The 14,218-nt window shown below is 43.0% G+C and overlaps 1 protein-coding gene across 3 annotated transcripts in view; it reads right to left on the bottom strand.

Annotated features, from left to right (window-relative positions):
- The window catches only part of MACROD1 (mono-ADP ribosylhydrolase 1), an 873,108-nt gene extending 859,629 nt beyond the window's left edge, over nucleotides 1-13,479 (bottom strand). For all 3 annotated transcript variants that reach the window (XM_069740478.1, XM_069740476.1, XM_069740477.1), the window contains exons 1-3: nucleotides 13,191-13,479; nucleotides 5,299-5,400; nucleotides 565-684 (exon numbers count right to left, since the gene is read on the bottom strand). In XM_069740478.1, coding sequence (XP_069596579.1) covers nucleotides 565-684; nucleotides 5,299-5,400; nucleotides 13,191-13,374 — 406 coding nt within the window. In that variant the 5' untranslated portion in view covers nucleotides 13,375-13,479. The remainder of the gene's footprint in view (nucleotides 1-564; nucleotides 685-5,298; nucleotides 5,401-13,190) is intronic.
- Between the last annotated feature and the right edge of the window lie 739 nt (nucleotides 13,480-14,218).

Genomic DNA, 14,218 nt, shown 5'->3' with positions numbered 1-14,218 from the left:
TATTTCTTCTATCCTTGTATCCTACACTTACAATTGCTGTATACAGATACTCATCGATCTGTCCCTTGTTGATGCGGATTCGTTTCGACCCTGTAAGCCATTTTTTCGGTGTCTCTCATCTGAAAACACATAGGTAAGCCGACAGACGCCAATAGAGCCAACAAGGACATGTGAATAGATAACCACGTTCCCAATACTGTCAGCTAATTAATACTAACACTTCCTATATTCTCACGGTGGCTTTCACAGACTAATTCAGCATAAACATCTATGATGAGAATATGACATTAGCATATCGCAGAATCTTTAACGCATTTTATTGCACCCTTTGCAGAGGAGTGCATCGTTCCCGTGACTTTCCTTCCAGTAGACATTTTCTGCACCATTGCACCAGTTTCATCTTACTGCTAATAAATGGATGCACTTCATTACACATTGTAGGACGCCAGCTGCGCGGACACAGATTACCTTCATACCGTACAATGCAGGGAAAATACGGTGCTGTAAATGCTCACGAGTTCCTTCTCTCTGGCAATATACTGGCTGGTGTGTTGCTCATCTTACCTGCATTAACAATGGCGTCTACCTCTAGTTTAGTGATGTCCCCTCTGATCAGAGAAACCTTCTCATTGAGATCTTTGCTCTTTGGGAACTTGATTTCTTCGGGCTGTCTGGCTTTTGCCTCTACAGAAAAGGGAAAAAAGAGAATTAAAAAATGTATCGGTATATTTTTTTTTAATTTACAAAAACCCATTTACTAAGATTATCATTTCTTATGGTAAAATTAGAATATACGAATCTTCGTACCCTCCCCCATCCATTGGATAAACTTTATGGACGCATGGCTTTTTTTTTTTTCCAACCGTACTAACAATGTAACTTCAGTTTTGTGGCGTTTTGACAACATTTTGGAAGGGAAGGTGCCGGTATTCACCATTTAAAACTTAGCTTAATTTAAGTCAAGATTGGTAGTTATGTCAGATAAATATTAAACTAAAACATGGCCATATACTGTAGCACCAGCTCTGGCGACGATTAGTCTACTATGAGGACAAAGGGATCGGACATGTTACCATCTATCATTTCCCGATACTTCTTTCCCCACTCCTCACCTGTGACAATGGTCATATGGGAAGAGCCTGTGCACCCACAGTATATGGTTAAGCCAAACAGCATCAAAGTAATATCCAACTCAGAATTACAAGAACATAAAGAAATCACATAGATATATTGACCGCTTATTGTGGTTAATGTGTTTCTCCCTTTTAAGTTTTGGGGTCATCAGGAGTCAAAGCAGCAAGAGGATCCTTAAATCCATCCATAAGGATTCATTTACACAACCAATTTTTCCACATACAAGAAAACCGGACTAATTATTGTGATCAGCCTCTGATCAAAACTTGATCAAAGCATGGCCTGAGTGTCAGCCATTTTTCTCGGAATTAAAAAAAAAAAAAGAACGTTTTTCCACCTTCTCCATTCTGACACTTGGTGAAAATTATCCCAGTGCCATCCGTTTTTTGATGAACCCATTGTCATTCGAGTGAGATCCGATTTTTTTCACAGACCCATTGTGAGCCGTGTTCGGTCCGATTTTTTTCACAAACTCATCGATTTGCATTGCCAATTTTGATCCGACTCTTGGATTGAAATCAGGTATGTCTCTATGATTTTACGTGAACCTCTCGGTTCGCGAAAAATCACAGACATGTAAATGGTCCATCAGGTGCCAGTGTGATGGTGAAAAATGTGGTCAACACCAGTACGTGAAATTAGGACGTCTTCGTGAGCCCTAAAGGTGAGCAGTGATGCCCTGGTTCCTGCCAGATCCTAGATCAACAACCTCATAGGCGCCCCATGAGGCGGTTGAGTTTGGGCCAGGAGATCTACAGCCAGTCTGGAAAACATGATACATGAAAGATGGACATGTGAATGCAGCCTAAGTCCATAAAAGTGAATTAAGAAGGATTTCTATCTGTTTTGTATAACTTGCACCATGCGGTTGGGACCCTCCAGAGGTAGGATGTCTAATAGTACAGGACAATATTTGGAACCAACAACCTAAGAACAGGAAATAGGCATGAAAAGCGTGCAAGCTGAGTTTATGCAATGGCAGGTGCCGTATGGGAAGTTCTGAAAATATGGGATACAAAGTTGGAACCTAATGGCTGGGGCCACTAAGCCCAATCAGTGCCCAACCTCATGCATATATTTGGTGCTGACTGGTAGAAAATCACAGCAAAAATGTACAAAGTGCAGCAAGGTGTGAATCTATATGCATGACCTGCTCCAACGACGTCGTCAGTAATCTGTGGCCGCAGGATGGGAGATGTGAGAACCGTCTCATACCTGATGTTACATGCGGCACTTCATTTTATTAGCTAGCCTGGAGTTGCGGTGTGATGTTCTCACCAGGCCGGCTAATCAAAAAAGGAGCCGGAGATGCCATTAGGCAGGGGGTGAGTCTTATGGCACCAATCCAGGAGCAACAGAGTCCTGATACGGTCGATGGACCAATTGAAGGTGCACCAACGCTAATTCACACACATTCAACATTGAGTGGCCAGTGTGGATTCCAGGATTTTCTTACCATTTTTACATAGATGATGACACCGATAATTTAAAAAAAAATATTTATGTTTAATATGAAATCTGGACTTAAATAATTAGACATTTCCTGATGACAGATGCTGCTTAAGCCCTTATGTCAGCAATATTTCTCTCGGTCTGACTGACGTCTTAAATGTATTATCAGAATGATCATCCTCGCTGTAGACTTACAGGCGGAGATTTTTCTTTTTTTGAGATGACAGGAACAAATTATTTACAGGAAAAAAAAAATCTTTCCATTGTCGCATAATAAGACGTCCCCTATTCCCTATAATGATGTCTGCTCTGCAGCCGCGATCTACGTACTGCCATTGTAGTAATGACATTGATTGACAGGGAGAAAAACGACTTAGGATGTCTGTTAAATCCACCCGCTAAATTGCTACAATCACTTTGGTCATTTAAAGCATAGCAATTATGGCCATTTCCTACTGGATCGTACGTGAAATCACTGCAAGCAATTAGACCGTTTCCTAAAGAGGGAGGCGTGCAAGAAGCACAATCTCACGTCCCCTGCCGGACTATAACATAGGAGAGGACTGCGCCTCGTCCATGTAAGACATTGCTAAACGTCTGACACGGGGACAAATGGATTTAAGCTGCGCAAAGGCAAACTTATATTTTTAATGGTTGATCAGGGAGGGAAGAGATAATTTCTGACAGGGTCCATGTACATGTTTTAAGTTGGTTACAAACTCTAAAGAATATGTTGTCACATTGTAATCAGTGGACTCAATGTGGCAGGTTTCTGGCTAAAATACGGCATCTGGGTGGAACACCATATTGATGAAGCACCTGCGATACCTTCTCCAACATATTATTATTATTATTATTTATTTATATAGCACCATTGATTCCATGGTGCTGTACATGAGAAGGGGTTACATACAAGTTACAGATATCACATACAGTAAACAAACTAACAATGACAGACTGATACAGAGGGGCAAGGACCCTGCCCTTGCGGGCTTACATTCTACAGGATTATGGGGAAGGAGACAGTAGGTTGAGGGTTGTGTATATGCACTTGTGTCTAAAAACGTGCATGTGAGGACTCCACAATATTTTCTAGAATCAGAAGACAACAGGACATTTGTCAACAGGGCAAGTGTAACTCACCTGTCCTGGCTCAAGCACCGGGCACTGCGCCCTTCTTCCCGGGTTTCAGGTTAACATGGTACATGCTTGGGTCTTATATAGGCTGGCTCAGGTAGCAGTGAGCAGCCTGAATATTTACGGTAGTTAGTTTGGTATCCTTGCTGCCGTTTCCACATTTCTTAATCATGCTAATTATGGGTCAAATTTAGCTCAGCTGCATATACCCCAAAGTGAGTCCCCTGACAAACTAATTTCTACTGTAATGCATACTTGGCTCTGCTGTTCCAATGTACCTGCCTGCATACTCGGTTCCACTATTCCAAGGTGCCTGTCTGCACCCTTGGCTCTGTTATTCCAAGGTGCTTGCCTCCATACTCAGCTCTGCTGTTCCAATGTGCCATCTTACATACTCAGCTAGGCTCTTCCAAGGTGCTATTAAGCATACCAATCTCTGCCGTTGTATCACCAAGGTGCCATCCAGCATACTAGGCTCTGTCGATCCATGACTAAAATGCCCTCTGCACACTCCACTGCTGTCCCTCACTTACCTGACAGCAAGAACTACCTCTGCAATGTACTAGGAGTGCCTTCATAATCCTTCTGTTATATCTAAACAATACATGCTTGTTTTAAAACAATGTTAAATCCTCTTTATTCCTCCTACCTGTGGGCAGTGGACTAGTTTGGGACTGCTATCAATCATTTGTACAGCTCACGCCCAAATCTGAGTGACTGACATCCCAGAGTACACACGGAGGAAGAAAAGTAGTCATTGTCCATCATTTATGCTCCTCGCCACATGCTGGGATGTCAGTCATGCTGCGGGGGACACAATACCAGTACACAGTAACAATGATTGACAGTAGTCCTGGACTTGTACGCTGCTAGCAGGCATGGAGAGCAAGGAAGATTTAATATTTTTTAAGCACAAATATGTAGCATTTAGGTATAACACAGGGATCATTATATACAGAATTACGAGGGTGATAAAGCGCTTGCAATGCCTCCTGGTGTAAATCCTGATGTCAGGTTCCCTGTAAGATGCTGTGCAGCCTACCCAGCTCTGCTATTCCACGCTCCTCCGTGTGCTGTTTATCATATCCACCTGGGCTGTTATATACTGTACCAATCCTTTTAGTTTGTGCTGCTTATCCAGGCCTACGGCTTAAAGAATCCATCTCGACAAGAGATCCATAACGGAATGGACCATGTTCAAGGCAAGCGCCGTAATTTGTCCCAAACTTGCATCTGTCCCTTGACAGCTAAGGCTAGGCTCACCCTTGCATCAGGGTTTTCATTAGCAAGCATGTCACAAACATAGGCATTTTTGCAAGAGGCAAAAGCGTAGCGTCATTTGTATCTGTCATAGGAAGGATGCAATTCTGCAAGAGTTACGTTATTCTGTGACTATAATGGAACAGAAAAACGCAACACCAAAAGCTGGTGAGAACCTAGTCTAAGAGATAAAATACAAAAAGAAAACTGCAGGGTGGATACATAGTTCTGTATATGTGTACGTAAAATAGCAGAACGCACCATCCCATGAGAAACCAGAGAATTGTGGACAGATTGAGAATGTGTGCTTCTTACTTTTTGATGTGTCCTTCCATGTTGGTATCTCCTTCAGCTTGATAAAATCTTTCACAGAGTAATGTTCACGTCTCTGCTTATTGTTGAGACCCTTCAGAAAAGCTAAAATAGAGAAAAAGAAGAAAATAAATGAAACATTAGAAATATTTTGACTGTTGATTAAAGTGGTTCTCTGGGACTTTTTATTTCTTACAATGTGAATAAGCACTAACAGACAGGTAATTGCTTTCTATCTGCTTGTTGAGCCTGGCGCCGATCTCTGCCGGCACAGAGAGGTCACGGATCGTTCATGCCCGCGATTCAGCAGATTCTGCTGGTGTCATATCAACAGAGCAGCAGATTCTCTCTGTTCTGCTGACGTCATGCTGATTGACAGCCGGCTCCCTGCTGCCTATCTGCGGGGAGCCAGCTGTCAATCAGCATGATGTCAGAAGTCATGCGCCATCAACAGAGGAGCCTAGAAGGAAAAGAGCTGCTCTGTTGACGTGGAGCAGCTGAATCGCTGGCAGGAGCGGTCTGTGACTGCTCTGACTCAGCGCCAGGTAAAGCAGACGGGTATTTGCTTCGGTTAGCAACTACCTGTGCCTGTTAGTTTTTAGGTTCATAGTAAAAAAAATAAAAACTTGGATGACCCCTTTAAAACTATTGAAGTTGACTTATGCAAAGAATTTAGTATTGCAACGGCAAGTACCGGCCTGACAGTGGATTATATGACCCAAATGATCAGTATCATTAGGATCTATGAAGCTGTAAGCTTGGGGAGGTCATTGGCAATCAGGCCAGGACCTCCGGCTATAATATGGATGCTGCATTGTGAAGCAACACGGCCATCTGAATGAGGCTGAACACTATCAACTTCAGCGAGCAGTTCTCAACCCAAATTAATGACATTTTAATAATATAATGAATCCAGGCTGACACAAAAGTTCAGGTTAAAACAATGCTTCAGGCAAACATGGTTCCCTGTGTGATGCCTCCTGCCCTGAGGGTGCTACACGACAAATGGATTGAAAAGAAGAGTCAGGACATCATCACATGCCACAGATTCACTGCAACCGAAAATGTCAGAACAGGGATATTTCTACAGCAAGTGCACGGATTTTACCAATTCCCATTTAGATGAATGTGAAAGTGGCAGAAAATTCTGACAATAGAACCTGACTGGTTTGAATACACCCTCCTCCAAAAATTGCACGATGAATCAGATTGATCCTTTAACTTCTATGAATGTCAAAAAAAAAAAAAAAAAAAAGAAGTGACGCTCATCTCAAGAGATGAACTAGACAAAAGGATTGCTCAGCGCAAACCACAAAAAGTGAACACTAGGCATTAAAGGGAATCTGTCAGCAGGTTTTTGCTATCTCTTCTGAGAGCAGCCTCATTCAGGCAAAGAGAAGCTGAATCCAATGATGTATCATTTAGATTACACGGTGCAGCCATTCTCACACAATCCAGTTTTTAGATTTAGAATGAAGCAGAGCTGAGGAAGCTAACCCCGCCCCCACCAGGCTCTCTATATGCAATGTCCATAGACAGTGAGCTGCCTATCACAGGAGGGGGCGTGTCAGACTAGCATGCACGCACTGCTGGGTCACAGCAACGAAAGCTCCTGGTGCTAAAACAAAACCACGGAGCTTGATAAGAGAGGCATCGCTGAATTCTGTGTTTTAACTCCAACGTCATACAGTCTTCGGATTACATTGCAAAAACCTGCTGATGGATTCCTTTTAAGGGATAATTTAGACTCCTTGTTTCCCCATTAGTCGTCCAGTGTTATACCATGCTGTCAATCACCTGAGCAAAAATGATTTTTAGTCTTGCTTAAAAATCATCGTTCTCGAATCCATTCACTAAAGCATGTACTACTTGGGTGGCTTTAATTGAGGAGGAAAGGGAGAATGTGCAGCTTCTCATCTTCAGTGGTAAGTGCTAGGGACAGCTAAAATGGATCTGTCAATAGTTTTTTTATTGTGTAATCAGAGAATACCATGATGTAGGGACAGAGACCCTGATTTCAGCTCACGATGTGGGGTGTTTGTTGCTGTTTCAATAGAATCAGTGTTTGATCAGCAGGAGATTATCACTACAGGACTAGGTTTCTTGTGCCCCCTAGTCAACTCTTTTGTATAACCCGCCCTCACATGTCAATGTACACAGAAAGCTGCCAATCAGTGATGTGGGCGGGGTTATGCAGAGCTCAGCATTCGAGCTCTACTAGTTCTGCAGCAGACAAAACTATGATTGTATCAAAATAACAGCAAGCTGCCAGTGATACATTGCTGGAATCAGGGACTCAACCCCTACATCATGCCGCTCTCATATTACCAAGCAAAAACCTGCTGACAGATTCTTTTTAACCCAACCTAAATTTCTTAAAAGTTTTCGACACCCCTGAAAGGCTTGAAAAGATGGCAGCATCCTCATGTGATTTATGTTTTTGGTGTAGGCTCTTTTTGGCATTCGGCTTAGTCATGTTCCAGGGTTGTCCCCACTTTGGTCAGAGGTTCTCTTATTTTTAAACAAGCAATTTGAGTTTCCTAAAGTCCCATTCCCTCAGATGTGTTTGTTAGGAGTTATTATTTATGGGATCATATTGAAAGGGGTTTTTTTATTATTATTCAGATTTCTACTTTTCTGTGCCAGAAAGGTCGTTATCAAGGTTTGGAAATCTACAGATATCCCGTCCATGTCCCACTGGGTGAAACAGGAGAGTAAGTATGTTACAGTGCATAAACTCTTATATATTACCAGTAAATGTGCTTATAAATACTAAATGTGGAGTTGATGGTATGGAGTGATGGAGACTAGTGATGAGTGAATGTGCTGGGATAAGGTGTTATCTAAGCATGCTTGTGTGCTGAGAGACTTCAGCGTAATCGAGTCCCTGCACGCCTCACAGAACAGCCGCAACACATGGAGGGATTGCCTAACAAACAGGCAACGCGCTTTTGGTGTAAATTTAAAGCATAGTTTCTCAGGGCAGAAACACTAAGATTTTCTGCATTTTGTTGTTTTTTTACATGAATTTTTTCAGGTTCCCCATAGAAGCTTATAGAAAAAGAGAATGCCCTAAAAAATGCAAGGCTCAACAGCGCCTCTAAACGCACAGAGGGCATGAGCGGTCATGAAATCACATACACTCTGCTCGCCAAGCTCATATTCTTGACAGTCAATAACGGGTGAATCACTAGCAACCAATGTGTCTAAAAAGAGGTTTTCCGGCCTTATGCTACAAGTCTGCAGTCTCTGTACGTGACCGCAGACTTGGGAATCCTCACGGAAGATTCTCCGGTTCCAAGAGTTGGCAGCCTGTTATGACCTGGTGGTTAGGAGCACCCGGAATGACCTGATAGTTAAACCTCATACAGGACAAGCTCTGGGATGTGGGAGCTCTGCTGACCGCAAGCCCTAATCCTATCACACACACTAAAAATAGCCGTGGAGCGCTCCTGACGCTCCCTAGGCGCCTCGTCACAGCCTCAGAACTATCTAGCCCTAGAGATAGAAAATAAAGCCTACCTTGCCTCAGAGAAATTCCCCAAAGGTAAAGGAAGCCCCCCACATATATTGACTGTGAGTAAAGATGGAAGTCACAAACGCAGAGATGAAACAGGTTTCAGCAAAGGGAGGCCAGACTTACTAAATAGACAGAGGATAGGAAAGGTAACTTTGCGATCAGCACAAAAACCTACAAAAGACCACGCAGAGTGTGCAAAAAAGACCTCCGCACCGACTCACGGTGCGGAGGGGCCACTCTGCATCCCAGAGCTTCCAGCTAGCAAGGCAAAATCATGATAACCAGCTGGACAAGGAAACAATGAACAAATAATGACTATCAGGAACTTAGCTTCTGCAGGAGAAGGCAGGTCACCAGAGAGATCCAGGAGCGAACTGAACCAATGCAAAAACATTGACAGCTGGCATGGAGTAACGATCTGAGAGGAGTTAAATAGAGCAGCCAACCAAAGGATAAACCCCGTCACCTGTGTAAGGAACCTCAGAAGCAGCAGCTTCACTCATAGCCACCAGAGGGAGCCCATAGACAGAACTCGCCGAAGTACCATTCACGACCACAGGAGGGAGTTTGACAACAGAATTCACAACAGCAGCCATGTGATAGCAAGTATGTGATTTGCACATTCCGACTAGACTTGTCCGACCTCGAGCTATACACTTGCACTGAGCGAGGCTGCGTATATCTAGTCGGCATGTGACCTCTCGTATGCAAAGTACAAAACTTGCAGCCGCGCGTTCGACGCCGGTGAAATATAACAGCGCGCACCTCATATACAGTGAGGAGTCACAAATCTGCTGGGACATAAAGTAACTGCAGACTTGTAGCCTAAGACCGGGTATCCCCTTTAAATAAGTTGACCGTTCTATAGTAAACGCTTTTTTCTGATCATCTGCTGTTGAGGTCTAATCCAGGAATAGTAAAATATGAGGTTTATGCTTTGGTACTTTTCATGTTAAAGTATAACGAAACATTCAAGAGTTACTGAATTTTTTTTTTGTAGACCTGCACATATCCCAACAGATTGGCGGGAATTTGGGTCCCGAGAGATACTGGGTATCTCATTCTCAGGCACAAACTAAATTCTACTGCTGTAATGTTCCTGGCACCATTGTGCTAAATGTGGCTCCTGAAAACTGATCTCAAAAAGACTTGTGGCTGCAGACAAGATATACAGAATATTCATACTGCAGCTGACCCCGAGAGCAGCCCCAGGGGACTGGACAACTGTTATTTTGGTATTATAGTATATATAGTAAAGCAATCAGACTGCAGCGTAAACTACTAAAACACAGTAAAAAAATTTTTAAAAATATGAATTTTTTTCATACATGTGTATTTTTTATTTTTAAAGTGGGGGAAATAAAAGAAGGTAATTTGAAATTATATTTATTATACACACGCATACATAGAATCACCCCTCTTTTCCCACATTAAAAATAATTATACATATAATTTTTTTAAATAAGCGTCCTTTTTAAAAAAAAAAAAAAAAAAAGCCCTCACATGTAGAAGAAAAAATAAAAATGTTATGGAAGAAGGGGAGCAAAAATAAACAAAAAAAGCATAAAAAGGAAAAAAATTATTATTATTTTTAAAAAATAATTAAAAAATAAAATAAATTAAAAAATATTTTTTTTAAAAATCTCTATTTCGGCAAGATTGCCGACCAGCATTCATGTGGCAGATCTGCAGTTGAACTTCTGCGATCGGCTACTGTAAACCTACCCTAAACGGAAGGGTAGTGCGTGTGTGTGATCAATTCCATAGGACAGACAGAACGGCTTTCTCCACCAGTCTCATAGACAATGAATTGATGAAAATCACACACACAGTGCTGCTGCCGTTACATTAAGGGATTACCAGTCACCCCAATATTTCCTCATAGAGACTTTACAGCATTAGGTTGCATTCACCCATCTGTTTTTAGTGGTCTGAGTACAGACCGGCCTCAGGTCTCGGCACCCAAACTTGACTGGAATATCTGGAGCTGTGAAGTTTGGGTCAGGAGCCCCGCGGCTGCCCCGTGTATCACACGTGTGAATCTGCCCTTATGTATACAATCAGTGTATAATGAAGTGCTGCAATTTTTCAAGCTAATATGGTTTAAATTCTCACAATTTTCAAGAATTCTTGGTGTCAGTAAATGGGAATATTCTTCATCTTAAAAATTATGAATACTAGAAGGCTGTGTGGCCAGTGGCCACGATGAGTTTTAGGTGAGGATTTTTTTTTTTGCTGCAACACAAATGTAGCATCTTGCAGTTCCAACAAAGTGGATGGGATGTACACAGCTTTCCTGCCCTTCTTTTTTTACTCAGTGTAAACTGACCTGCGGTGCGGGTTTCAAGTATCCACAACATACCAATATCTCTTGCGAGTACGCTGAGGTTTCTGTGCGGATTTTCCCAGAGACTTGCATTGGACTCGCACGTTCTCAAAACGATTTTCAGGCGGCTTTAAAATTATGATTTTGAAGCCTATTTGGAAGAGAGTGGCCAAGTGCCAGAATAGGCGCATCTTCCAGATGTGCCTTTTCTGGGGTGGCTGGGGGCAGATGTTTTTAGCCAGGGGGGGGGGGGGGGGGGCAATAACCATGGTCCCTCTCCAGGCTATTAATTTCTGCCCTCAGTCACTGGCTTTACTACTCTGGCGGAGAAAATTGCGCGGGAGCCCACGCCAGTTTTTTCCGTGAATTAACCCTTTAACGCCTAGAGCTCCCAAATTTTACACACAAACACTACTAACATTATTAGGGTTAATAAAAGCAGCTCTTACCAAAGTAGGGCCAATGTGAGGCACCGAGACGGGGCACATCGGATAGGTTTGGCTTGTGGATCCTATCCGGTGTGCCCCGTCTCGGTGCCTCACATTGGCCCTACTTTGGTAAGAGCCGCTTTTATTAACCTGTCACCTTACGCCGTTCTTGGCATTTCACATGGACAGTGTGACAGGAATTTTCAGAAGTAGGTATCTTCCACTCTTTGGTATGCACGTTGGCTCCTATGACGGTGTACACCGGGGGATACCCACTCACGTTTTTACCATCCTTTAGCATTGTATTCATTTATATGTTTTGTATATTACCTGCACTTTCAAACTAATATGTAAATTATATGTGATTTAATAAAATATTACATTTTTCTAACTACCTATATGCTCCTAGTGTACTCCTATTCTCTACATATACATATATACATACACACACACATACTGCTACCAATCAGATTCCACCTTTCATTTTCCAAAGAGTCTGTGAAGAATGAAAAGTGGAATCTGATTGGTTGCTAAGGGCAACCGAGTCAGGTTCACTTTACACCATATTTGATAAATCTCCCCCTTCATAACCCTATTACACATACTGTCCACCTACTTTTGGACCACCCTGTATATATATATATATATATATAGACTGTATATATGTTTTCATGAATATTTGAGCCCATGGATCCATTATACCGTATGTCCATTTTGCAAGCCGGCGAGAAAATCTTGCTATACAGATGACACATGGATACTTTTTGAAGATAAAATCGCATCCTCGCATTGAACATGGATGACATACGCAGAAATGTTCATGAACAGTGATCCATATCTCGGCCGTAAAAAAAAAAAAAAAAACGGACTGTATTTTTACACTTTAGGTGTGACTCCGACCTAAGCCAGAATGGTGTCCTCACCTGTATACAGACATTATTTTACCTCTATCCCCAATGTTTTATCAAAAAAAAGTATGCGTTGCAATGTGGACGCACACTTGACATGTAGAAAAAAAAAGCAAAAAAAAAAAATGCTGCAAAACTATATTCACACTTTACTTTTTTTTTTTTTATTATTATTATTTTACAGCTGGGAGATCAAGTTTTGGATGCAAGAAAAAAAAAAAAAGCAAAAAAGTAAAGTGTGAACATAGCTCTAGAAAATAAGTATTTTCAAATGAACGGCAGAGTTGAAATTAATAGGAAGAGGGTTTCAAGAGGAAAATCTGGGAACTAAAAAAATAAAATAAAATTGAACCCTCTGTGAAAACCCGGCCTTGGGGTTTTATTACTGTCAGTGCTTTGTGCTGCTGACTTCGTATTCCTGCAGCCCCGGCTCTGACACACTAGGCCAGGGATGGCTTCTCTTCACTGACAGCATGCAGAGGTTTTAAAAACTCTGAAGACCCCCAAAAAAACAAAGTTCTGTGTCTTTTCTTTTTTACATCAATAGTAACAGAACTGCTCCCCCTGCTGCAAGGAGACGGTACTGCAGCCGCACACGGCGGTTCTGTTCAGACCAATATATTAGGAAATTTCTAGAAAAGCAATTCCCTCACACGGGGGGCGGGCTGTTAGGGGGGCGCACAGCAGGCAGGTTAGCACGGCGAGCTTCTCACTTTTGGCCTCTTTCCAGCTGGTAGAGGGAGAGTTCAGGTCAATCTTCCCGGCCATGGTGCGAGCGGAAGAAGTCAGTGGCCTCGTCGGGCAGTAGCTGTATAGAGGGTCAGTAAGCGGAGCCATATACCGGGGGAGGAGCGAGCAGCGGAGGAGCCCGCGGTGTACGAGCACGACGCTGGTCATGGAGTATAAATAGCCGTCACTGACTCTGACAGGACCCGCGGGTATTAATAGCTGGCGGGGGAATTGTTCTTCCTTATAAGTGACTGTGCCATCAGCCGGCCACCAGAGGGCGCCAGCGAGTAGCTAGTGTGGAACGCATGTGCGTGTCACCTGTCTGCCCACTCTGTAAACTCGAGAGTCATTGAGCTACGTAATGGCAGCCATTTTCTCGGAGACCAGCAACATTTACTATGATCTTTTGGTTGTTTCTAAGCAGCATCCTTTCCCTCTATAATCGCTGATAGGCATGGCCCCAGAAAAATGCAGTGTAAGTGAAACAGCAGGGGGTAAAAAAATTTTGGCTCAGTTTAGTGTGCCACTGTTCAGCCTTATGCTGGGGTCGCACTGCGTTATGGCAGTCCGATCAACACATAGCATTGACGGGCTGCGTTAACGCTATAGCATACACGCCATCGCGTTATGCTATACCTCTAGTGCAGGTGATTCATCTGCGCTAGCGGTGATGGAGCCTCAGAAGATGCAGCCCGCGTCTGAGGCTCCGTCACTGAATGACGGCACATCGCTAGCGCACGCACATTGTAGCATGTGTTGGCGATGCGCCCGATAATGGCAGCGTTAACGGACTGCGTTATGCCGCGGTGCAATGCTGTCCGTCTAACGGACTGCCATAACGCAGTGTTACCCCAGCTTTAGGCTTTGTGCACCTGGCCAACGGAAGGAAACTAACATGCCTCAAAGGGTGATACTCCGGCACAGGGTTATGTTTCTATGCACACTGCCTTGCGAAAGTATTCAGCCCCCTGGAACTTTTCAACCTTTTCCCACATATCATGCTTCACACATA

Source organism: Ranitomeya imitator, chromosome 9, assembly GCF_032444005.1.
Source record: "Ranitomeya imitator isolate aRanImi1 chromosome 9, aRanImi1.pri, whole genome shotgun sequence".
NCBI classification, from domain to species: Eukaryota; Metazoa; Chordata; class Amphibia; order Anura; family Dendrobatidae; genus Ranitomeya; species Ranitomeya imitator.
The sequence above is the reverse complement of the archived record's forward strand: the minus strand, read 5'-3'. Positions and strand labels throughout refer to the sequence as shown.